At 47.4% G+C, this 25,241-nt stretch overlaps 1 protein-coding gene across 1 annotated transcript; it reads left to right on the top strand.

Annotated features, from left to right (window-relative positions):
- Window positions 1-7,078: 7,078 nt before the first annotated feature.
- Window positions 7,079-24,347, top strand: SLC25A48 (solute carrier family 25 member 48). Its single transcript, XM_031597929.2, has 9 exons — window positions 7,079-7,213; window positions 12,914-13,225; window positions 15,171-15,214; window positions 17,441-17,512; window positions 17,865-18,117; window positions 19,145-19,393; window positions 20,482-20,615; window positions 22,694-22,823; window positions 23,402-24,347. The coding sequence occupies exons 2-8, from the start codon at window positions 13,180-13,182 to the stop codon at window positions 22,814-22,816; spliced, it is 921 nt and encodes a 306-aa protein (XP_031453789.2). The 5' UTR covers window positions 7,079-7,213; window positions 12,914-13,179; the 3' UTR covers window positions 22,817-22,823; window positions 23,402-24,347.
- Window positions 24,348-25,241: the final 894 nt, after the last annotated feature.

The following is a 25,241-nucleotide window of genomic DNA, read 5'->3' as shown; positions in this document are numbered from 1 at the left end:
TTTAATATATTTTCCATATAGCTTTGCTCCAAGGTAGAAAGGATGGGAGGCAGCGTTGGATGTTCCTGTGATTCTCTCTGAGGCTTACGCCGCTTTATTACTTTTCCACATAGTTAACATCCTGTACACGGACAGCAAATGATGTTTCTCAAAGTGATCGGAGGATCGGATGGCTGCCTTCAAGAAGACAGGGTGTACCTTTGCCCCAAGAGTGTGCTGAAAACAACAAACCATTGGGTTCAGCCCAGCGTACCGACACCGTATTTCCTTTCATCTCTTTATTTGAAAAATTCATAATTATTGCTCTAAACCCTCAGCACTTCGATATTACTGCTCTTCTGGAGTCTGCAAAAACAATCCGCAATTACTTTGATGCACGCTGTGGAGTCTTCATTGATCCCATTTAAGCTTTTAATCTCGCGAATACACAAAGTTAATTCATGAAACAAAACAAACAAACCGCAGCAAAAGATGCGCTTTCATAACAAAAGCGGTGATGACCGTAACTGCGGGGATTTGTTACAATGCAGGTTCTTCTTTCTCAATCGCTGATGTTAGATTTCATTTGGAAAGGAGGAAATGGGACTCAGTCGCAGTGTTTGTTAATCCGCCTGCCCTTAGGGAAAAGCTGACTTCAAAGTCAGTGGAAAGGTTCGCGCAGACAGTGCAGGGTGTGGAATTTCTCTGAAATCAGCTAAAAGGCTCCTTCTCCAGTCAAGCACTTCAGCCCTTAATTTCTTGACCCAAAGCGTCCTAAAATCTTTGACAACGCTCCCTCAGCCTCAGCCAGGTTGGGCCTGGCCTTCCAGTTTCCCCACTTGGTGCAAAGCAGCAGCTGAAATGTTCGCTCACTGTAAACCTGAACCCCTCCAGATGCTGTTTTAGGGAGAAAATGATCTCACCCCTGTTCAGCCGTATCGGCAGTGCCCCCTGCCCCAGCGGCTTTGACTAGCTGAGCTCTCTTCCCTCTCCAAAACCTAATTATGTTGGCATACATGACTTAATAACTTTACTTGGAGCTCAGTTCGAGATGATGCTTTTGGCAAGGAGCACCTAGCAGAGAGGAGCAGAGCCAGGCGTTAAACAAAGGAGTTTACACAGGGCCCTTCCCAGCAAAGCAATGGGCAGGGATGGAAGTGACTCATGGACATGAAACAAGCTGGCTTCCATTCAGAACCTATTTACAGGGAGCGATGAGAGAATACCTTGAAGTGGTAAAGGGACACATACCTCCCATACAAGCACCAGCACACACACAGGGCTGGCAACTGTTGTGTCCTGGCCCACAAACACAGATCCATATCTGCATAGGCAGACGTTCTCTCTCTTAATTTTTGCGTGTATGAATGTGTGCAGAAATCCAAGTGAAGTCTCTGCCCAGAGCAATCGTTACCCAGATATGAAAAGCAAAGCTGTGGTGAGATGAAGGCGCAGGCTGCCCTGCCTGTAATCCTTTCCTGGTTAATGACACAGGTGGGAACAGATGAGGAGAGAACAAATAAGCCCACTGACCTCCGTGATCCCCATAAATCTACCTGTCCCTACCCCGGTGCTACCAATTCTCATTAACTCCTCTAGGCTCCCAGGCTGCTCAAGGCACTTTGGCCTTTCCCAGGAATGAGTGCTGATGAGGTTTGCAGGTGTAGGGAAGGCAGAAACACCAGCACCTGATACCAGTTAGGCAGTCTTTATTTTGGCTTCTGCAGCAGCCATTACAGTTTTACACACGGGAAAAAGAAAGCGTGAGCCGTGTATTTTAGTTAGCAGTGTTTTATCGAGGCTGGTGTCCTTGGGTGAAGTTCTGCTACTGGTGTGTTTAGATGGAGATATGAATTCCCTAGGATAGCCGTAGGAGAGGATCTCCTGGTCTGTGGGGCTCCTCCAAGCTGGTGTTGGAGGAGTCGTGTTGGGCAGTGCAGGGGTGGGCTGTGCTTCACATGCACGGTGTTCTTGTGCAACTGCTATTTCATGGAGCACAGCATGCAGGCGGGGGGGAGAGGAAAGGATGCAAGCATCTGGGAAGATCAACAAACCTTTTGCTACTGGACCAAGGTGCAAGTGTGTTCCTCGTGGGCTAGTACTATACAGTGAAATGCAAGCAGCTACCATGGGAACTTCAGCTGGAGCAAGGGGTGAGGGCAGCGGGCACTGTGTCAAAGCAGAGGGAGTTTGGTGGAGAGTGAGGAGATGGGGCTGTGCTGGGGGAACAGACAGAGACCTGGCTGGAAGGCAGCAATCAGTGCAGAGCTGCAGTCCCCTCTTTCCCACTCTGAAGCTCTGCAATGGTTGGGACATCAAAAAAGAAAAAAAACCAAACCACAGCCCAAATTCCAGCACAATATGAACCTGAACAATAGTGCTCTGACAGCTGCAGAGCGTTTGAACAATGTGTCAGATGGGAAAGTTTGTGAAATCTCCCGTATCCCACAGGAGCACGAGAGCTGCAGCTTTTCCTGGTTCCTCTGACCGTGTTGTCCCCGTGGCGTTGGGACCATCAGTGCGTGGGATGTGTGCAGGTCTGGGGGAGAGGGGAAAACACGTGGGAACGGAGCTGGCAATGCACAGAATGAGGACGTCACGCTGTTAGGCTGTGCCCCAGCTCCTCCCCGTCCCATACATCCTCCTTGGGACCCAGCAGTTGGTTGCTGTGTTGGGTTTGCTCCCTAAACCATCGGGCAGCAGCGTGCTCATTGCTTCCTGAAGACCTCACTTCCTTAGAGCATCCTCACTGATGTGCACAAGTGACAGCATCCCATCCCAAGCAGCTGCCCCGTTAGCACCTGAAGGCTGGGTAATAACGATGCTTAATGAAGCTTCATCTTTCTGTCACAGTTTGCTTTCATTAATATTTACATCTGGCAGATGTACCCCCATGGGGGAGCTGGAACTGCGAAGCATTAGGCTGCTGCATGCAGCTGGTATACATGCAGCGATTGGAGGACGTTCTTCTAAGCAGCACATTATGTGCAATTTTATTTTCGACTCATTGTAAGTGCTGCCACGTGTCAGCCTGGAGAGCAGTGCTTATTTTAAGCCTGCTCATCTGATGAAATAAATAATAGCAACACAATACCAATATTTTCAGGAAAAGAGGTTTGATGTAGAAGAATGGTTGCATGCTGCAACCACTGGCACAATCACATAGGTCAAGCTCAGAGAAGGGTACACCACTGAACTGCTAATTACAGCAGGGTGTAATTTAAGGCTTCTTTAGCAGCCAGTGATGTCAAACGTGTGCCATTTTCCAGTTGGATATATGTGTTCAGCTGCTAAGTCTTCTGTAGCACTTTTGAAAGAAAAAGCATTTAATTAAATGGTCTCATTGAGTCCTTATAATTAGGCTGAAGTCTGTTTATAATTAATTCATACAGAATCATTAACCAAATGTTTAATTGGTAATTACTTTATGAAAACAAATTAATCACCATACTTCCCAAGCCATGATCCTCTGTCTATGCAATGTAACAAGGCGTTTGGCTCTGGTCTATCACACTCTTAGTTTATTTCTGGTTATCCACTGAAGCCTTGACTACTCAGTTTGGAGTGTTGGCACAGGAAGCCTGAAGCTGCTGAACACAGAGCAGGGCAGGGCAGTGGTTCCTGCAGCAGCAACTGGAGCTCACTTTTGGGTTGCATCCTACCTTCTTGGTGTCCCTGATGGCCATGGCTTACATTGAGCAGCCTGAGCATCCCTTGTCCATTTGGCCTCTGAGGAAATATTGCAAAGGGTGTGCCTATATGGCCATGCAAGAATTTGGGACCTGAGCCTGACGGGACCTATCCTGCAGAAGGATCTTAATTAACCATGATTCATTGCTGTCTGATGGGTGGATAACCAAAGAGCTCCACTTTACTGAATCATATCCACTTGAAGCTTCTTGCTGAGTCAGATTTCAAGCACACAGTTCCAGCTTCTGAACAAATGAGAAGTGAATGGGATCGACGTAGCAGACAGAAAGGGGGTAACAGCCCCTCTCTCCAGGTGTTGGCACTGTGACAGCACTTTACTGGGCAATTTTTACCAAAAAGGAAGCCTACACCACTAAGTGACACAGTAGACACTGGGTCCCTCGTGCTCTGGGTATGAATCATAGCAGCTTTGGGCTTTTAACAGCGTAAGTAGCTTCACTGAAGCGCTAGAAATGAGGGTTGAGCCTGTTTTCCAGCTTGGATGCTCCAGGGACTCTGTGCTGATTGCCAGATTGCTTCCTGGATGAGAGCGTGACTCAGCCATCAAACATTTTTTTACCCTTTGTATTCGGTTTTATGTACCCAAAGCTGCTCCTAATGGGGTGCAGATGTTTCTCATACTCAGTTATCACGGAAAATGGACAGGAGAAGGAACTACTGAAAACTCCAGAGAAGCTGAAGGAAAACCACAGCACTCCTGCCTCACCAGCAAGCAAATGCTAATAGGCTTTTTTTTTTTTTTTTTTTTTTGCCTTTTCAAATATTGCTGCTGCTGTCCCACGGGCAAAAGAAGGGACAGAAATCAGGATGATGCTGCTTATCAAGGAACTCTGAGGTTTAATAAAACGTGAAAGTCCATACAATAAAGAGAAGAGATGACAGTGGGGAGGCTGGCAGTGGGTCTGTGCAGGAGAAGAGCAGCCAGGGATGCTACCAATACCAGTTCTGCTGGCACTGATTGCACCGAGTGCAGCTGCTGTGTTAATTGTGGCTGAAGTTCATCCCCTCTGAGTCTCACCTGTGCTGCATGGCTGGGACAGCCCTGCTAATGGGGCTAAAGTCCCTATCAGTCCCCATAGCCAGACACAGAACCCCCAGGTGCAGCTCCCAGGTCTGGGTTGCATGGGCTGGAGAGAGCATGGTGCAGTAGCAGCAGTTAATAGGTAATAAAACAAGCTGACAGGTTTTTGTTTGCTTTTATGCACACTGGTTCTGTACGTCTCCTTTTTGATATGATTTGCATATCAAATGGTTCTCCACCATTTTTTTCCATGGAGCAACAACAGCAGATGTAGTGGGATGATCCTAGGGCAGTTTGAGAAGTGGTCATCTGGTGTTTCATTCAAGTCCCTGGGAGAGTTTTTCTCATTCTTGCTTCTCTTTTCTGCCTTTTTGCAATCCAGATGCCTTTGCCATTGGAACACCAGGGACTATGTGCCCTATCCAAGCAGTGCTGAGGATGGAAATGGGAACTTGCCTCCTCCCTGCACAGCCCAGCCTGCCTCTGGGAGGGTCCTCACTCACCACTGCCCATTCCTGCCCCACTGCTCATGTAGCAGCCACTACAAAGCTCAGTCAGCTCTGGGCTTCCTCCTTGGACCAGATGATCTCAGTGGTCTTTTCCAGCCTTAACAACTCTGTGATTCTCTGATATTACTCTTCCTGAGAGGAACAGGCAGAAAGCCACAGAAACAATGCTGAAATTGATATGAAAAGAAAATAATACAAACCAAAATAAGAACCACCAAGCAAAAACACCCTAAGAAGGTAACTGTGTTTGTGTTCATATATATCAATGTCACAGTCCAGACTGGAAATGGCATTCACCACTTTTGGCCCTTTCCAACCAGTCTGTCAGAGACATCTGCTACCTGGCACCTGGTGTACCCACTGAGGGGAAAATAATCACACGTGTGGCAAGGTGAGAGCTGGGAATCACAGTCCTAAAGGTGGTCTGCATCACTGCCAGACGGCAGGATGAGAGACCCGAGATCATCCAGGAGTAAAACCGTGGCAGGATTTGTAAGGGAAGAGAACAGCTTTTTAAACCATCTCGTGGCTGCTGATGAGCAAGGCATATGCATCTGATGTTGGAATGAAATGGATTCGAAAGCTCTCACCAAAAAATGATCTCAGTGAGTGCTGTGAAAGCACCTTCAGGGCACTGTTAGCCAGAGAGGTCACCATGCTGGGCACCACCCACATCCTCATCCTGGTACCCTCCCTGTGAGCCTTGTGATGGCACACCATCCAGGTGGCATTCTCTTCACAATTAGGGAAAATCAAGGCAGTGCGCAGCCTGGTTTTATCATTAGTCAGTGCAAGAATGTGCCTGTAGAAACAGATGAAGGTTTGGATTACAGTGATGGAGAGAAACACTCGTTCCTGCCTCCTGCCGGGCCGTGCTGCTGGAAGCGCAGCAGAGGAGCTCCCCCTGCAGCCCCGAGCCCGATTACCCAGCACCAAGGAAATACTGAACCCTTACCCTATACAACGAAACCTCTCTTTTTGCTTCTTGTTTAGAGACTGTGGCAGCTGTGCTGTCAGTGCATCAGCAGAGAGGTCCATCTCCTGCTTGGCCCCGATAGAGAAGGGTCACATGTGATGCTCCTGTGGTCCCCTGAGCTGGAGAGCTGCACCCAGCAGTGAAGTCACAGAAAACCATCAAAGTTTGTCTGGATCCCTAAAGCAACCCGATTTTTTCATCTCCCCTTGGCAACGCCTCCTCTGGAGAAAATTGAGTTAGTATTCCCATTAATCAGATGCACGAGGAACAAAGTTTTGCTTTGTGGGATGCAGAGGAATATGCTTTTTCAAAACCCCTCAAAGGATACAGCTTGTCTGCATTGGGATTTGATACCCAAGGGATTTTAAAAGATTGTGTGGCCTGGGCTAAAAACCCCTTAGCTGCTGAGCTAAAAGGAGAATTTGCAGCAGAATGGCCCAACCCATTAATTTCTCATCCCTGGTCCTTTGGGGCTGTAATGGAGATGGATGTACCCCAGTGTCTGAGGAGCTGATGGAGAACAAGGCAAAGACCTGGGGAGGGAAGTTGTCATAGCAACAGCTCGGAAAGCACCGAAAAAGTCTTTTTTTTTCAGTTTGTTCTACATCCTTTTGGTGGCACTGTCTGCCCAAATATTACCAAGTCACCAGCTGCTGCTCTGGGTGAAGTCTCTCCTGCAGGTCTGCTTTCCTCAGGTAACAAAAGAGCTCTCCTGGCTGGTGGGGAATGCATTGCAGTGAACAGCTGCTGCTGCTCCCTCAGCGATTGGAGGAAAGGTGTGGATCAGGCACTGATTGCAGTTGGTAATTAGCTAGCAATGCAGCAGCTATAAATAGCCACTGGGCAAAACTGTATGCTCCTAATGGTGGTCCAGGCTGGGTATGGAGTTTTTATATGTAATTATTTTTAAAATTAAATTATTATTTAACAGCTGTAGCTCTGCTTTGCTGCAGCTCAGCAGGAGGCCTGGTGCTGTGCTGCACCACATCACTTTCCCTGGATATCCAGGCAGCAGAGGTGAGCAGCTCTCACATAGCCACGCATTGAACACCAGCTGGGATAAGAGGAGGGGGCTGCACAGAGGTGTTGGAGTCCATGGGGTTTCTCTTCTTATGGATCCTAAATGAATAGGCAGGCATCCAGCCCAACTAACAATACAGCTTTATTCTATGTTTCAATAGGGGACTTTGCAGTATTCCTGACTGATAAGCTCATATAACTGTCATAAAGAGGTTGGTGAGGGGTGAATTCCTATCTCAGCTGGGAAAGATGGCTTTCTTACCCCCACCCCCCCCCTTTTTTTTTTTTTTTTTTTTTGCTTGGCTCGAAAATCACTTTGCAAGGCCTTTTTAGTGGTAAGATTAAACTGGCAACTGTGAATTATCGAGGTGGGCAAGTGATGGGTGCCACTGTGCCACAGTACTGCTGCTTGTGGTTGTAAAGATACCCAGAAGTGGGGCAAGCAGCCTTTTTTTGGGGGGTGGCTTGAAGGATCTGAGTACTGCAGTAGGTGATAATGGTTGTGTATGGACACCACTTCCTGCTGGCTTATCTGTTGGGCTAGATGTGTCATGCTGACAGAAAGGAAAGAAGGGGAAAAAAAAGAAAGTGAAAAGTGGGGGATAAAAGGTCCCTACTCAAACTGAGGGCTTTGAAGAAGGACTCCCCAAGAAAAGAAACTTTTAGCAGGGGAATTCACTAAGAAAAGAAAAAACCTCTTAGGAGAGGACTCCCTGGGGGCTGCTTGCTGCTATGGTGCGGAGCTTCCTGTCTTTCTGCCATCCCCTGCGGTGGCCAGATGAGTTCTTGGGATCAGTGGATGCACTATAACCCATGTTGGATTGATGGTAATAACTGTGTCTCTTGCTTTCTACAAAGACTTCTCCCTCTTATTTCCTATCTCTCTTCTATCTACGGTCTCCCCTTCCCCATCTCCCTAAGCAACTGGGGTTTGTAATGAACTGCTCAGGCTAACACTTGACTGGTTGTGTCTTAATCTCGCTGTTGGGTATGCATATATTTAAAGAACCTCCTATAAATCAGAGCGAGACAAGGGTGCAACCACCAGCATTTCTCCAGCAGAGATAATGATCAGCTTTGGATCTTTCAGTTCTCTCTCAATGTTTCTTCCTCTGAGCCCTTCTCTGCTGTTATCTTGAGGTTTTGTTTTCACTGACAGCGATGCTGTGAGTCCCTCCAGTGAGGATGAGGGCAAATTCTTCCTATAGTCTCTGCATTGGATTAATAGAGCTTAAACAGGACATTGTGAGCAGGGAATGAGTGGGACTGAATAGGAACAAAGGTTGCTTTTCCATTAACATAAATGAGAAACCATCTCGCTGTGCTTGTTTAGTCAAACTGTTGTTTGACCCCCAAAGAAGCAGTGTTTGCTTCTCTCACGTAAATTTTCCTGCAGCTTTCAGGCCCTCTGATTGCTATTTGCAACTTGGAAGACCTCAGTGTTTAACTTTGTTGTTCTTCTTGGCATTATTGATGGCAGAGATGTTGCCTCGCAGATGGCAGTGTTCACCTCTTGAAATTAGTCTGTTCCTCTTTCCCAGATGATGCTCCACTACCCCAGCCCAGAGGGGCTTGGCAGCATAACAAAATCCCTTTCCTAGAAGAGTGTAATAGAAGCAGAAGGGTGGAAGGATGCTTGGAGGGGTGAGCATGGAGGGAGCTATATTTAGGTGGAGACAAAGCGCATGTGTGCACACAAAATTAAACTAAATTTGAGGACTAAATGATTACAACTATTGAGAATTTCAAGGCCATTTACGTAAGCCAAACTCTAAGCAGCCATTAACTTTTCCAGAGAGTTGGATATCCAACTTTCATCAGCAGAAAATATGGTTTTATTTGCATTTTCCATTGCCAGTGGGGTCTGCACAAGAAGCTGTGTTATGCACTGCTGTAGCATGTGCCAAGTGCCACATCTGTACAGGAGCAGGAGGAAGGTGATCTCCTCAAGCTGGAACTCCTCCTGCCTGCTGGGTCTTCATCTGGTGGCTAGCACAACACAAGGCCTGGAAGCCAAGGATGGAAATTGACCTAAATGTGTATCTCTGTAGTGTGTACGTGTGAAAGTAGGTTCCTGTTTGGTCACAGTCACTGCTCACCCTAGGGCAGATACATGGATCAGGTGGGCTGCACTGCAGGGATGACTTTTCTTTGCTTGCAGAGGCAGTTGAGATCAGCAGCTCAGGCACTGACAGCTGCAGAAGGGAAATGAAAAGTTTGCATGGACAAACCCTGTCCAAAATGGTGAGAAGATCCCTCTCCCCAGCCAGCCCTGTTGTGGCTCCTGTCTTCCCAGTTCTCTCTGTGAGAGCACAGGTGGTCCAACATGTAGGAGTGCAGCTCATTTGCAGGAGAGAGCCGGATGGTCACTTCCCCATGACCATCACATTGCTGCACAGCCCACGTTGCTGAGGTCTGTGCTGGTTGAACATTGACCCACTGACCCCTCTCTTGACCTCTTCTTTGGCAGCACTCTGTTCTGCCTTAATAGAACTGCTGTAAGAGTGGTGCTGGTGGAATGTCCCTCTATGAAGTGTGGTAGAGGCTGAGCAGGCGCCTCTTGGTGCAACAGTCAGAGCTCTGGAACTTGTGAATGCCCTTGAGCAAAGTGTTCCATTTAAGCTCATTAGCAGTACACCCACAGCATGCCTGCCTCTGCCAAGGGAACTTCCTGCTTTTTCAGTCTTATCCATGGCTGCAGTATCCTGTTGGTCTAAGACACATCTTGTCCTTACGGACACCAGCTCCTCCAGGCATTTGTCAGAGACTTCCACTAGAGAGTAGAATAAGCAAATAGGTGATGAAAAGACTGAAGGCTTCCCTGCGCAGCCTAATTCCCCCTGGGAAAATATATATTTAGCAAGACGTACTGAGATCAAGGGCAGGGAAAAGCTTTGCAGCTGTTGATAGCAGAGACTCCGTGCCTGCTTCTGGTCTTTGCAGTCCCTAATTCATCTTCTGCACACGTTCCCACAGAAATGAGCTTGGTCAGTATCTCCTGGACAGGACAGCTATGTCTGCTATGTGCCCCCTGACCTGTCTTCCTGCTGCCTGGATGTGTCTGGCAGATGCAGACCATGAAGCTGTCCCCTTATCACTCTTTGCCCTGGGGGTCTGCAGGCATTGCTTTCAGATCTACTCATGAATCTGCCATCAGTCCCTGATGACCACTGAACAGTTTCATGTTGTTTTACTTTATCTTGCCCGCAGTTTAAGCCACTATATGTCATTAAAAGGTTAATACTTCAAGGCAACCTACTCTTGGATCAGCAGTATTTCCAATGAAATTCATCATAGTCCAGAAATCCTTTACGATTGGGCAAGAAGTGTATAATCCCTTTTCATCTCTAACATTCTCTCTGCTGAGTTGCTTTTGATTTCCCATGAGTGGTTGCATGTGGAGTGATTGCAAGTTACACAACTGCTTATCTCTAGGAACTACATCTGAGGTGTGGGGAATTTCTTGCTTTTATCTCAAGCGTTGGCACCTGTTGTGGGAAGCACATCAGTTGGGCAAAAGAATGCAGTGCTGTGCAAAGAAGTAGTTTTGTGGCTGGGGAGGCAGAAGAAACAATGACTTCCAGGATAAGCCAATCTCCCCACTTCCTCTCTTGGCAGGAGGCAGAAGATTCCTCATCCCTAACCCAAAACCACACTCATTCCCTTCCAACCTGTGTTCCTGTGAGCGGCTGCAGAGCCAGGCTGGGATTCAGAGCAGCAAAAAATCTGTCTCCCTTTGCAGTTCTCCATATGACGGTGCTGTCAGCACGAACAGAGCATCTGACAGCTGTGAGCTGCGTGCACAGATCCTGGTGCTGACTGGTTGTGGGCAGCAATGAGCTGCTCTGCTCACTGCTTGGTTGCAGCATGCAATATCTTTGAGGACAAATATGCAGCTGCCCAGTGCAGGGGGTTCTACTTTGTTTTAATGGCTGAATATAAAGCACTTCTGGCTTGTGCACGAGTGACATTTTGGGGCTGATTTGTTCAGTTTTTAGGGTATTGCAAAGAGTGCAAAAGCTACAAATACCCTGCAGGCTGCTGAGTCTGTTTGGAGCAACAGCCTCCAGCCCATCGCTGTTTGCTCCCTGCATCCATCCCACCCTGCTCTTCCAAGCTTGGAGAGTTACAGTGAAGCTCCTGTAATATTTGCTTTCAGTTAAGCACTGCGCAAAGATCATCTCCAGTGTTCTGCCTGAGATAGCAGATGTTCTGAATCTGGTGTGGAAATGCATTGCTTGGAATTGCAGAGAATTGTTGTGATTAATGATTAATGCTGCTGCAATCTGAATAATTAGCTCAGTCAGCCAGCTCTGGCTTTGTGAGAAAATACACGTGGAAAAGGAGGACAATATCCTGTATCACTGCAAAGATGGAATCCCATCTCTTCTCAAAGGAAGAAAGCAAATTCATCTGAGGAAACAAACAGTTGATGAGTCCATGTGTGTTGTCTCTGATATTTACATGGCCCACAGCTCCTGGAGCTGCTGTTGGTGGTTGGGGAGCAGCCCCTGCATGGGAGGCACACGGTGCTCTGCACATTGCCAGATCTCAGGTTTTGGGTATAGATGATCAGAGCTGATAACCACACACCTGATATCGAATCTCTACAAGCAATTTGTAGACAAAAGCTCCCTTCAGCCAACCCATTGATTGGGTTTCCATTGTGCATGCATAGAAGGGGACATTGTTGTAAAGTCAGCTGGAATTGTTGTCTATCTGTCTGTGGAGAAGGATGATTTCTCCAATGCGAATTCATGTATTCTTTCACTGACAGTTTCAAATATTTATATTTTAAGGCAGTATTTTGGTGTTCAGGAGTTCTTGTTTATGAACTACCCACCAGAATATGCAGACAAAATACTTTTTGACACAAACAATGCGGTATTCCAGGAAGGCAACATGCTGAACCTGATGCCATTCTTCTCAGAAAGCATCTAGGACCGATCCAAGGAGCTGCTATCTGTGGCAATCTGACCCCTGTAAAACAAAAAGTGCTTTGGGCTGTCATAAATCACAGGTGAGATGGATGTTTACATAGGATGAGGAAGAACCAAAGCATCTTTCGCAAAGTCATTCTCCCTTCAGTCAAAGAAAGAGGGAGAGCACAAGGATATAAATGATCTGGCTAAGGAGCAAAGGGATGGCAAAAGTGCTGTTGAGCATATGGATGTTATTTGAGCATAAGACATGAGATTTTACTGACACAGGAGGTGAAATGGCCAGGCTGGGCTTGAAGTCAGGGATTCTTTTATTCAGGAAGGAGAGTTCAGTCTCCAGTATCAAAGTTACATCGGGAATGATCAGAAAAGGGTTTGAGATCCAAACACTGAAACCTGGTGTGTTCTTCCGTGGTTCTGTTGCATTGCTCGGGGAGGTGTTGGGGGAGGGTGAGCTAAACTAGAGAGGGGAAAATAACACAGCTGGGCTCTGGAATCTGGTGAAGAAAGGGCTGAGGGAGAATGGGGACGTAAGGAAATCGTGAATGCTGTAGAGGAGGAAGGGGAGAGAGAGACTCTTCACTGTTTCTCAAAATAGAGAAGGAGGTGCATCTCTTGAAAAGACAGCAGTGAGATTTTAGTGAAGCAGAGGGACAGTAGATCAGCAAGAGATGCTCTTCACCACTGAACTCCGTTAATTTGGGAACGTATGGAACAATCTTCATCAAGAAAACCCCGTCCCCTCTTGTCTGTTTAGAGAAGGAGCGATTCTACTTTTCTCAGCTCCCAGCACTACCAGCTTCACCGTGAAAAGGAGAGCGCTGGATCTGACCCCAGCCCGGCCCCACCTCTCCCGGCGCTGACAGCGGCACCGGAGCGGCCGCTCCCGACGGGACGGGCCCGGGGTAGGGCGGGGGCGGCCGCGCTGCGCCTTTAAGCCCCGGCCGTGATGTCAGCGCCGCCGGGCTCCGCTCCGAACCGTCCGCTGCGGCCCCGCCGGGACCCCCCCGAACCCCCCTCGGCATGGGAAGCCTCCAGCTCCAGGACTTCGCCGCCGGCTGGGTGGGCGGTGAGTGCTGCGGGGCTGGGGGCGAGCAGGAGCGTGCGCGGGGGGTGGCAATCAGACGTGGCATGTAGGAGCTGTGCGTCGGGCCGGGGATGTTGAGGGGGTGCGGGGTGCTTTTTGCTCCAAAAAAACAGGTCAGTGGGCGCAGTAATGAAGTTCAAGCAGCGGCAGCAGCATCTCGCTGCACACCCTGGACATCGGTGCCGCCTCCGCGTCTCCCCTCGCCCCGTGGGCTCCGGTCCGGGGGCAGCAGCCGGTGTTCGGCCGGGTCCCGTCGCAGCCAACCCGCACTCCGAAGCCGCGCACACCCCCGGAAAGTGAGTGCCCCTCGGTGCCCCCGCGCTCCAGGTGCAGCAAACAGGCAGCGGGGAGGGAAGGGGCAATGACCTGGTTTGCAAAAAAGAAAAATGCTGATCGCAGCCGTCAGGAATAGAGATAAGAGAAGGGAAAGGAAAGGCAAAGGGCTGTCGGGACGCTCGCGCTGTGCTGTGTCTGAGAGTTCCGAACTGCGCGTTCCTGCTGAGTGTGACAGGTGGCAAAGCATGTGGGGACGGGCAGGGCGTGGGGCTGAGTGCAGTGCTTACAGCGATTTCCAGCCTTGTGCTGACGCCAGGCTCAGGACAGAGGGGTGAGGTGTCTCACAGACCCTGAGGAGCCACGCTGGGTTAATAAGAAAATCTAATAAAACCAGAGTTTCTGCCAGAAGGCTGTGTGCTGGTCTTGTGCCATTGCTGTATACCCTGAGCACAAGGCAGGGCATCACAGGTGAACCAACACTCAGCTGCCAGCCTGGCTGTGGCAGCAGCCAGTCTTAGAGTCATAGAGTCATTCAGGTTGGAAAAGACCTCTAAGATTTCCATGTGTAACACCAACCCATCCCACTGACAGTGTCCCCCAGGTGCCACATCTCTCCGATTCTGGTACATTCCCAGGAATTGTGAATCCCCCACCTCCCTGGGCAGCCTGTGCCACTGCATCACCACTCTTTTGGAGAAGATGGGTTTTTCCTAATAACCAATGTGAATCTTCATATATAGCACCAGGCTGAAGGTGGTCTCAGGTCAAGGTCTGGGGCAGTGGGGATGCTTTAATGTTGCATTCTGAGTGAAGTCATAATGTGTTGACCAAGGGTATTGTGCTCTTTTCAGTCTGACTGCCCTACAGGTGAGAAATTACATCAGTCCACATCAGTCCTTTAGAAACCTTGGGAAAACCCAGTGAAGGGGATGTGGGTTTGCACTGAGACCTGCAGGTGTGGAGGCAGCACATATTAACCACCATCTCCACAAAAACACTGAAAATTGTGTAGGAGGCACAGAATCCCACACCTGGCCAATCGTGTGTGGATCACTCAACCTGTAGGAGCAAGGGGAAAGCAAGCAGTGGTCTGTCCTGCTGCAGAGGCTTTGGGAGCAAGTGGTGTGAGGAGATGGGCAGGGTAGTGTCAGGGAGTGAGGTAGTTTCTCCTAAGGAAACCACAGGGAATGTGGACCCCAGAGACTGATACAGAGCAAGGTTCTCTTTATCTGAGTCATCCTGATGGGTACCCCTAGAAGCTGCTCTCAGTAAAGAAGGGGAAATACAGTCCCCATTAGCAGTGGGCTTTTGTGTGTTGCTGTAGGAGGAACCTTCAAGCTGACCTTCACCATATTGGAGCTTTGCAGTTGACACAAGTGCAAGGGAAATGGAGGTGGTTCATGGACAGGGTGTAGAAACACAGCATCTCCTCTGGTTGCTCCTTTGAGCTGTACAGGTGATGAGTGCAGGAGGATGTTCTGGTGAAGAGGTGTAAGTGCTTCTGCCTGGCCCCACAGAAGGAGCAGTATGGCTCAGCCCAGGGTGGGATTTCTCCTGGAAATCTCTCCTTCTCCCATTTAAGCCCATTGTTTCCTATTCCAACACATGAAGTTCTTCAGCACCTTGCCTAATTCTCTGTTTTCATCCCCAGGAGCTGCCAGTGTGGTTGTGGGCCATCCCCTGGACACTGTCAAGGTAAAGCACTGATCCTTGCTCTCACATCACCGCTCCAAAAGCCCGGGGTGGGGAGGTGGCCTCCTTTGGGGTAATGCTGCAAAGACCTTCACTTTTTTCTTCACTGCAAGGCAGAACTTAGCCTGGGTAGAAAGGCTGTCATAGACCTGAGTGTTTCTTCTCTCCAGTTTTGGAGTGGCATGGAGGGCTGCCCTATACATGTAAGTTCCTCAGGTGGAGATTAATACTGAAAAGTAAAGCTGGCCTTACATCATGTCGAGTTTACCAAACAGTTTGTTGAACTTTGCCACCTAAAAAGCATTCAAGGGGCAGTGAGAGTGCTGTGTTTGTTTAGTTCCAGGCACATTTCTACGTGTTTTCCTAGCTGTGAGAGCAGAATGCTGAAATTGGGATCCCAGGCTATGACAGATAGCATTCACTATTCCTGCAAGGAAAATATTCCTCAGAGGGAAGGATTGAGAGAGAAAGAAAACGTTGGCTAGATGGTTCACCAGCCCCCTGGTGCATTGCAGACATTAACACCACCTGCCCCAACTGAGCTTACTGTCATGCAGAGCCATGGAGGAGGATGGAAGACTCCTTTCTTCCTCATTTCTCCTTCTTACAGTGTGCCAGGCACCTATGGACTCTCTCCTTGCTCTGCTCCCATGTTGGCATCAGGCTTGAGGCCTTCACTGCCAGGCTGGGGGGAGTTTGGCAGCAGCTGATGGTGGATTCCTTAGCACTGCACTGCATTTGGGGGTGCCAAGAGCCCATCCTTCATGCCTGTAAATGCAAGTGTCAGGCTGCCCCTGCTGTGCTTGGCTTGGATGTAGCTTGGGAATACCAAGCAGGCAGAATTGCTGTCTTTCCAAATGTAGGGGATGGGAGGTGAAGAGCCAACACCATTTTTCCCTGGCTTTGCAAAGCCTTGAGTAATTTCACCTTTACTCGCTTTTCAACTTCCACTTTGCATTCATTTCCATGGGACTTTGTTCTGTTTCTGGGTTTCACCTGAGAGCCTTTGTGTTCCTCAGGAAAATGCACTTTTCTATTACATTTTAATGAGCACACATGTGCTGTTATCAGCTAACTTAGAGGTTCCAGTAGGGTTTCAGTGCCAGGTGCTCATGGCTCGTCCAGGGCCACAGAGCACTTTGTCAGGACACTCAGTTGTCCTCAGTTATTCAAGACATGTATTAACTTGAACCTCTAAATACCTGGTTACTGTGTAAAAGAAGAAAAATAAAACAGAAACAAGCCCATAGTGGCAAAATAGGAACCTGTGGGCTGCATGCAGGCTTGGACTGTGCCCATTTGGCTCAGGACCAAATGTTTGGTTCAGTCACCCTGCTTTCCACACACGTGAGTTCCTCTGGGCTTTAAACACTCAAATAAGGCTCCTGCAAGTGTCATCCTGCAGGAAAAAATCTCTGATCTCTGTGCAAAGGTTTAATGGCTGAAGAAATAGAATGGGCTTTCCATTTCCTCATGCACCTCTGAGCCCCGAAATGCATCAGCTACTGTAAGTGTTATCTTATTGCAAACTTGTGAGCAGCTTGAGCAAAAGAGGAGCTAAATATGTTTGTGTTTATATATATATATCATATATATACACACACACACACGAGAAGGGAGAGGGATGTTGAATGATACAGACGTGTCATTTCTCACAGCTGTTGTAGGCATGTTTTGGAAAGCATATAGCCATTGCTTTCCAGAAACAAAATCTCTTTGTTGGAAATGATGTGAAGATGTACTTTTGAGAGGAGCATAAAGAATTTCTGAGATGGAGTTCCATGAATTAGGCCCTGATTAGTATTTCTGTGTCTTAAAAGCAGCACCCTGGGAGTCTCCCAAGGGAGCTCTCCTCCATCAATGCACCCCAACCTTTGCTGAGTGCCACATCACATTGCACCCGAACTTCCCCATAAATCACAGACTTGCAGACAACGGTGCTGCACACCGGTGTGAGCGCTGTGCTGGGCTGGGGTGGCTGTTCTGGGCTGGAGATTTGATAGTCATTGTTTCCAGATGTTGCAGGAAGCGTCAGCTCTCTGCTGAGCCCAGCTTCTGGCAAAGTTCAAGGGGAGTGGATGTACATATATCTTGTTTTATTGCTCTGTTTTCTTTACAGCTAAGTGAGGATGCACTCTCAAAGCAAAGTACGTGTTGTTTACACAGCACAAGCTTTCACCCAGCTGGAAGTGTGGAGTTTTAATTGCTTTTTGTGAATGTGTTTTGCAGACTCGTTTGCAAGCCGGACAGGGATATGGAAATACACTCAACTGCGTTCTTACTGTGTACAGAAATGAGTCTGTAAGTACTTTATCTTGCTGGAAACGTGTTGGTAGGGAATGCAGAAAGACAAATAAATAAATATATGAAGCAATTATACAAAATCAGTGTTGATACCAATGGTTACATGAAGACCAGCAAAGCTGGTGTGCTTCCACCCAATGCCAGATGAAAGAGGAGAGACTGCAGCCTCCTCCTGCTGTCAGTTCCCTGCAGAGGGCAGATGTGATGAATGGCACTGCCCACATCTCCACATGGGTAACACCTGCCTTGGTTTGACTATGTATGCTGGAAAAGCTGGTGGCATTTTGCTGATTTTGGGCTGCAAGCTATGCTAAGTTGCCCTCGTACCTCCTGCTCCCTTCCCATCTAGGTGGCTGGCTTCTTCAAAGGCATGTCCTTCCCGCTGGCCAGCATTGCTGTTTACAGCTCAGTGGTGTTCGGTGTCTTCAGCAACACGCAGAGGCTGCTGGGCCAGTTGAGGCATGGGGATGCATCCCATGCACCAGCACTGGTGGATGTGGCTCTTGCCAGCACAGTGGCTGGGTTCATCTCCGTCGGCATTGGCACGCCTGTTGACCTGGTGAAGATCAGGCTGCAGATGCAAACGCAGACATACAGCACAGGTAGGAAGGCAAGTTTTCTTTCTCCTTTGCTCTGCAGGTCTTCTGTGTATTTGGGATCCTGGCGTAGATTTGCTTTCCATAGCCACTGCTACCACGTACAGGGCTGTGTGAGAATTGCAGTGGGCAGCACCAATACCTGTGGTCAAATCAATTTTAGCGAGAACCATTGGTGATGGGTGAATGGTTGGACTGGATGATCCCGTGGGTCTTTTCCAATCTTGGTGATTCTATGATGATCTTTCTTCCTCAGAATGGTTTTTCTCTTTTTCAGACTGTTTTTCACCTTCCCAGTTAATGAGCCTGTTGCCACAGATTCTTGTTTCTGTGCAAATGAGGGGTATCTGAGGATGTATCTCTCAGGGATGCCAACTGCACTTCCCAGGGATGCTTCTGGCTCTCAGGCTGGCTTTCCAGATCTGCCAGCATTACAGTGGACACCCTCTTCTATCCACATGTCTCCCTTTATAACCATGTTGCCTGCGTGGCTGTTCCCATTGCCCAGAGCTGCCAGGTCTCCTGGAGAGCCCACCAACAGCACCATGGCTGCTTTGATAAAATTATATGATGCCTGTTTTTAAAAGCTTCGTTGCAGCTTAGCAACCTAATGCTTTTCCAAAATCACTCCTCTGCATTGGAAGGGTCAGATGCTGAAGGGTCAGATTGGAAAGGTCGAGGCTTTCAGAGGTGCATCGTGGCACCAGATGTGGAAACCTATGAAAATTGGGCACGTAGCCTTCAAGTCATTTGGAAGTTCCACTGAATACATACGCACTGAGCTGCATGAATTGCATTTAAGAAAAATTGACCTGAAGTATCCAAACATCTATTAAAACTAGAACCTAAGTCTTCTTTCTAAAAACTTTTTTTCCCAGAGTGTCTATTGATCTCAAAAAAACAATGGCAGTGATCTCTGTCTGTTGGGTAGTAGGAGGCTTTTGCAAGGAACTGTAGTGATATAGCTATTGTATTGTAATGTTGTATCTTTAAAAAAAAAAAAAACACCTTTTTTTTTCTTTTTTTTCTCCAGCCAATGTTAAACTGAAGCCTACAGTTCCTGGCTTTCCTGTGTATCGAGGCCCTATTCACTGCTTTAGGACAGTCCTACAGAAAGAAGGGATAGCAGGGATATACCGAGGCATGGGAGCGATGCTGCTGAGGGATGTTCCTGGGTACTGCCTGTATTTCATCCCTTACACGTTTTTCTGTGGTTGGATTACCCCTGACGGATGCATTTCCCCTAATCCTGCTTCCATCTGGCTTGCAGGGGGTGTTGCAGGTAAACGCCTTTTGCCCCACAACATTGGCCAAAAAAGGACAGGAGTGTCTTGGGGCTGGGATCCAAGGCTGGCTTGGGGCTGCCTGTCAGGAGGGGATATGAGGTTGTTGACTTTTTCCTCCCCCAGGGCCGTAGTGGAACACCAATGCACACCTGCCTGGATGGCTGCAATGTGCACCTTGCCATGCCCTTGTGTGCAGGTTCACTCATATGCTCCCTACCCACTCACTTGTGGTTTCTAAGTTGCAGATCCCTAAAGGCAGATCAATCTTTATGTTGAGTAATGATTAAAACCCCCTTTATCTGTTCTTGCTGTAAATAAATGGAGCCGTGGCCCATCTGGACAACTTCTCTAGTATGCCCCCAACACTCACATAGATCCAGACTTGCTCTTGTCAGTCCAGCTGTGCCATATATTGCAGTCACATGCAAGGAAATTTCATAACCCGGGACATCTCTCTGCAAGGGAACAACGTGATGTGTCTGGGGAAGTGGGAACAACTGGAGACTATTTGCTGCACGTGTACAAGGCTGACACGTAGCAGCTCTGTTCTGTTGGAAGCACCACTGAGCTTTTAGAGAGGCAAGAATGTCCCATCTGACTGCAGGCTAATTGGTTTAAATTGAGGGTTTCTGTACGGGAATGATGAGATAGCTGTGTGGAGCCTAACCCTGGATGCATGGAAAGAAACAGCCTCTTATTCTCAACTCAAAATATTGTCTGAGAACTTCAGATTTCCTGACATGGCCCCAGATGGCAGCACCCTGCAGTTTGGGTGGTCTGTTTCCACCAAACTGTGTCCCTGTCTGCCTGCTGGGCTGCCTGCATTTGATTACCCACGTAACCCCCCAGATCTCAGTGCTTCTTTCTGCAACGGGGAACTTTGCTCCCAGAAATGCAGTTTCTGCACCTGAGCAGGGTGAATGCCCTGAGAGCCCCATCATGGTGCAGCAGGCGAGGCATCAAGCTCCAATTTGCTGGCCTGCAGCCAGGGCAATACTGAGAAGTTGTTCAAATACCACGTCATGGCCAAAGCCCAGGTGTGTGTATCGGGATAAAGAAAGGATTTGCTTCTGTATTCTTCTAGGAGCCATTTCCTGGGGGACTGCCACTCCAATGGATGTTGTGAAAAGTCGGCTCCAGGCTGATGGAGTTTATCTAAACAAGTACAAGGGGATTCTTGACTGTATCTTGCAGAGCTACCAGAACGAAGGGCTAAAAGTAAGTAGTGTTTGAAGGAAAATCTGGGTGTCGGGCATCTGCTTGTTAGTTGGGAAATACAGTGGTTGTTATGAAGCCATCTGCAGGGTTAAGAGACAGCTAAAGCCAGTTACTTCCCAATTATAGTAGTGGCAGTAGGTAATTATAGCATGGATTCTTTCCAAATCATAATAGTAAGAGCAGTAATCTGCAGTGCAGACAGGAAAAAATGGGTGACCAGGGGTCATGATCCTTGGTGGTACTAAATTAAAATTACACTGTTGCCATGGTCCTTAACTGTGGAAATCATTTGACTTCTTGTAAGTTAGAGGTGGAAAATACTCTTAAATCAGAATTGCTTCAGCTTCCAATGTGAAGAAGGGCTATGTGCCAAAAAAACACCATTCTTTTTCTGACTTTATCTAGTGTAATAAAAGTTGTTTGTTCTGTCTGCAAACCTTGTCTCAATTAGATGTGAATGGCAGAGAACCAGAGATTGCAGCTTCATTGCACCACCGATGCGTGCTTATGGGAAGTGGTGTCTTCTGATATGAAATTCCATCTGCATTTAAGTTGTCATCAAAATGTCGTGTGGGCTCTGAGCTCCAAAGTGTTAGTTTTCACCTGTTGAGGAAAGAGTAACAAGCTGCAGAAAGGAAACTAATGTACAAAATTGCAAGTGGGTGGGATTTCAGCATTTGGCCACGTGCCTCTTCGTTACGCCAGCTGTCAGAGGAGCTTGCAGCCTGGTTTGGGTTTGGCTGCTGCGTGAAGGGAGGCGCATTGCTATAAACCACAACACCTGGAGGGCTGCTAAGGAGTGTGTTTGGTCATCCTCACCTCCATGCTCGCTGTCCTGCCTGAATAATTAGAGTTAATTCAAACACTTGGTGTTCTTGCCTGGGGTCTGCGCAGCTTTGGCTGCTGTTGTTCCTGGCACCTGGACAGGGCGTGCAGGGGGGCTGAGCAAAGCGGTGTGACCTTTCCATGGTAAGAAAAATCCTTTTGTACTTCGGGAGATGGCTGACCCAGGCCTGAACGTTTTCATGCTGGGATTGAGGAGCAGCATTCTCAATGTGTCACACACAAAAATGGACATACAGCACTTTTCTTTCTTTATAGCCGGGTGTGTTCACTCTGATGAGAAAAAATTTACCCCGCTGGGCTTTTCTTCATAAATCTTCATTATTACTTAACTTGGCTCTCTCATGTTACCTGATGGATACTAGAAAGATTTGAATTTCCTTCCAGAAAATTTTGTCTTTCCAGACCAAAAAACCCACTTCAGGAAAATCAGGCGATATCCCAAATATTCAAACAGCGCAATTTCACTTTGCAAACTCCGTCCTAAACAATGTGAACGCAATGTGTTTAGATTCTGTCTCATGTGGGAGCACTGAGGCCTGGATGGGAGTTTACCTTGCTGATGTTAATTCTCTTGTCTGGTGTTTGGACTGCAGTGATTAGCCAGAGTGGTTAATGGGTTGATTTTGTGAGAAGGACAAATTGTTCCTTTACTCCAAATCCTCTAAAAGGAACAGCATGTGAGCTGCCACCTTCTCCAGTTCCCAAATGTCTTCATAGAATGGCTTGGGTTGGAAGGGACATCAGTGACCATCAAGCTCTAACCCAACTGCTGCAGGCAGGGCCACCGACCTCCACATTTAATACTGCACCAGTGACCAGTATCTTCCAAACTCATAGACCCAACTCCAGAAACTTGGACATTTGTTATATAAAAGCGGCAGCTTTCTTGTGGTACCATGGGGTCTGCATGATTGCTTGTGTATGCAATGGGAGGAAGGAACAGTGGGGAGCTAGGAGGAGCTCTGCTCTCCACCAGTGGCGTGAGGCCTCTGGCTCTTGCTGGCAGATACAGAAGGGGGTCTGTGTACAAGGGATACACAGCAAACTGATGCCAAACCAGCCATTTCACCATTGCTTTTCAATTCTCCAGTTCATACTTCAGCAAAGTGGGAGAATATCTCCTGAGCAAACCATGGTTGGGTTCTTCAGTAATCCACCATGACTTAGTTCATTGTTTTCTTCTTGGAAAAACAGTGTATTCCTATACTCTAACCTTTCTCCATCCCCAACAGGTCTTTTTTAGGGGCATCACGATCAATGCAGTACGAGGATTTCCAACGAGTTCAGCCATGTTTCTTGGCTATGAACTTTCTCTCAAAGCAATGAAAAGAGACCAAACTGAGACCAATCCTTAACTTCCAGGTCAGCGCATAAAGACCCTCTAGTTTTTTCCTAAAATTAGAGGATTAATCCTTTAATCAAATAGAACTGCAATGGTAGAGATCCTCTGGAAGTCAGGTAACTTACATGGGTACCTACCAGGATAGTCAAACACTTTCCAAATTTGGATCCATGGGATTTGGAGTGCCAAAATCCATATCAGTGGGATTTTGGTTTCATTCCAGATCTACTGGAATGTTGTTGCAATCCATCCTGATTGTTGTGATTGTCTTGATTGGTGTGAATAAGAAAAGATAATCTGAAAGGACAGTATTGTCTATGATCGTATGAGCTGTGAAATATCATTCTGACTGGTTTGTGCACGGTGTCCTTTTCTCCCTTGATCCATCCACAAAGATGTGAAGCTAAGCCTTTCCAAAGTGTCTTGACTATCAGCTCACAATTTTACTTTCATTCATAAACCCAGGCTTGATTAAAGGAGCAGCATTAAAAATATCTCATTACAGACATTTTTTACCAGCTAAAAACTCCACATTATACTTGGCAGTCTACTATTTTATGTCATATTTCATAAACCTCCTTTGCTCTCATTTTTAAAGCGTTGCCAAGAAGACCTGACCAGTGTCCTCCTTTCCTGATCCAAACCAACAGCCTGGGGGAGGTGAAGCTCGCTGGTTTCACCAAAGACTCCTGGCACTGCAGAAGCCCACAGCGATGGCATCTGCTTTCCCTTCTGCGTGGCCGTGGGCCCTGGAGGGCTCCAAACCTACATCAGCTCAACCAAATCCAAAGACCATTTTATTTTGAAATCTCTCACTCTGTTGTCTAAAGCACTTTACTAATTCCCATGGTGCGTTGCACTTTTTCACTGATGACATTTTCCTCACTGAGCTGAAAGAACAACTTTCCTTACCTGCACAGATGAGATACACCCAAAATGACCCCACATGACATGAGTTGAGTGAATGCCTTTTGCATGATGGCATGCATAATGCTCTTCTCCTTTGTGAACAAGAACGTTCTGCTTTGGAAAGAGAAGGGATGAGCACTTTGGGTACACGGGTATGTTTTGTGTAGGAATGTTTGGATTCCTATCAAATCCCAACTTGCTTTCAGCATCAAAGAAGCAGATGGCTGTACCCATGTGAATGATTGCTCCTGTTTTGCATCACAGAATTCCCCACTTGTACCACAGTGTGACCCATTACCTTGTAAAGAGATGACTTTTACTTTATTATCTAAGATATAAATTAAATTGGGAAACATCAAGATATTAAATTCAGGTTCTAAGCTGCTCTTTTTCTTCAGGAAGTAATAAAACTAACCCTCGCTTCATACAGATGGCTGCCTATTGATTGAACTGACTTTTGCTGTGTAGCCCTCCAGGGCCCTGCTAGAAGCACATGTGTGTACCTGATAGAGCATCTGATTTTGGAGATGGGACAGTCCAGCTGTCAAATCTTAATGACTGCTTTGCTTTGCACTCTTGAGCAGATACCACCAAAGGAAGAGTCTCTCTGAAGTATGCAAAGTCTCTCCCAAGGCATATTCTCTCAAATACAAAGACCAGCTTTAGATCTCCAACTCTGCTGCAATCCCACTGAGATGACTGTGGGGCACCCAGGTCTCTCTTTGGTCTACCTCAGTCTTTCAGCTCATCTGAAGACCTCTTACGTTGTGATTATTTCTCTCTATGCTCATGAATACCTCCACTCTTTATTTCCTAAGCTTGGAGCTTCTTATGCCAAAAAACTAAGCAGAAGTGCTGGGCCAGGAGGACTCTAGTGGTAGTAGCAGGAGAGCTGAAGGATCACAAGGGACGTGCAGCATGGTGGAATGGTCTGGAACAATGCTGTCTTCTGGGAAGTGCATGGTTTCCCCCACCCTCTGGAGCAGTGGATAAAGCCCAGCAGATATTCATAAAAACAGCCATCCAGATTTTCTTTATAAGAGGAGAAGAAGGAAGAAGCAGCTTGCACGTCCCTGTCCCTCAATGCATAGAATCATAGAATCACAAGGTTGGAAGCGACCTATAAGATCATCTAGTGCAAACATCTTCACATTACCACTGCTACCACAAGCATGGAGGAACTGGTCACAGTATTTGAAGACCTCAGCAGAAATTGCCTACAATCTCAGGCCTGGACCAGTATTTGGAAATGGGCTCCCTGACCACCCAGAGCAGCGTGGGCTCCTCTTTGCTGGGACCTGAATTACAACAACCTGAAGTCTGGTTTCACCCAAAAGCAGCCTGAAGAAGTGTGAGAAACAGCTGCTGTTGCTTCATCTCAGACCTTGTAGGCAAAGAGGCTCACAATGCCTTTCAGCTTGGCAAGAACACAAAGAACTGCTTTTGATAAACAATATATATAACACTGATGAGCCTTCACCTAAGTATTTGTTGCAGGCTACATTTAAGGTGTCAGCTTTTTCATGCTA

Source organism: Phasianus colchicus, chromosome 15 (genome assembly GCF_987193195.1).
Source record: "Phasianus colchicus chromosome 15, bPhaCol1.hap1.1, whole genome shotgun sequence".
NCBI lineage: Eukaryota > Metazoa > Chordata > Aves > Galliformes > Phasianidae > Phasianus > Phasianus colchicus.
Note: the sequence above shows the minus strand (reverse complement) of the source record. Positions and strands in the feature narration are given on the sequence as shown.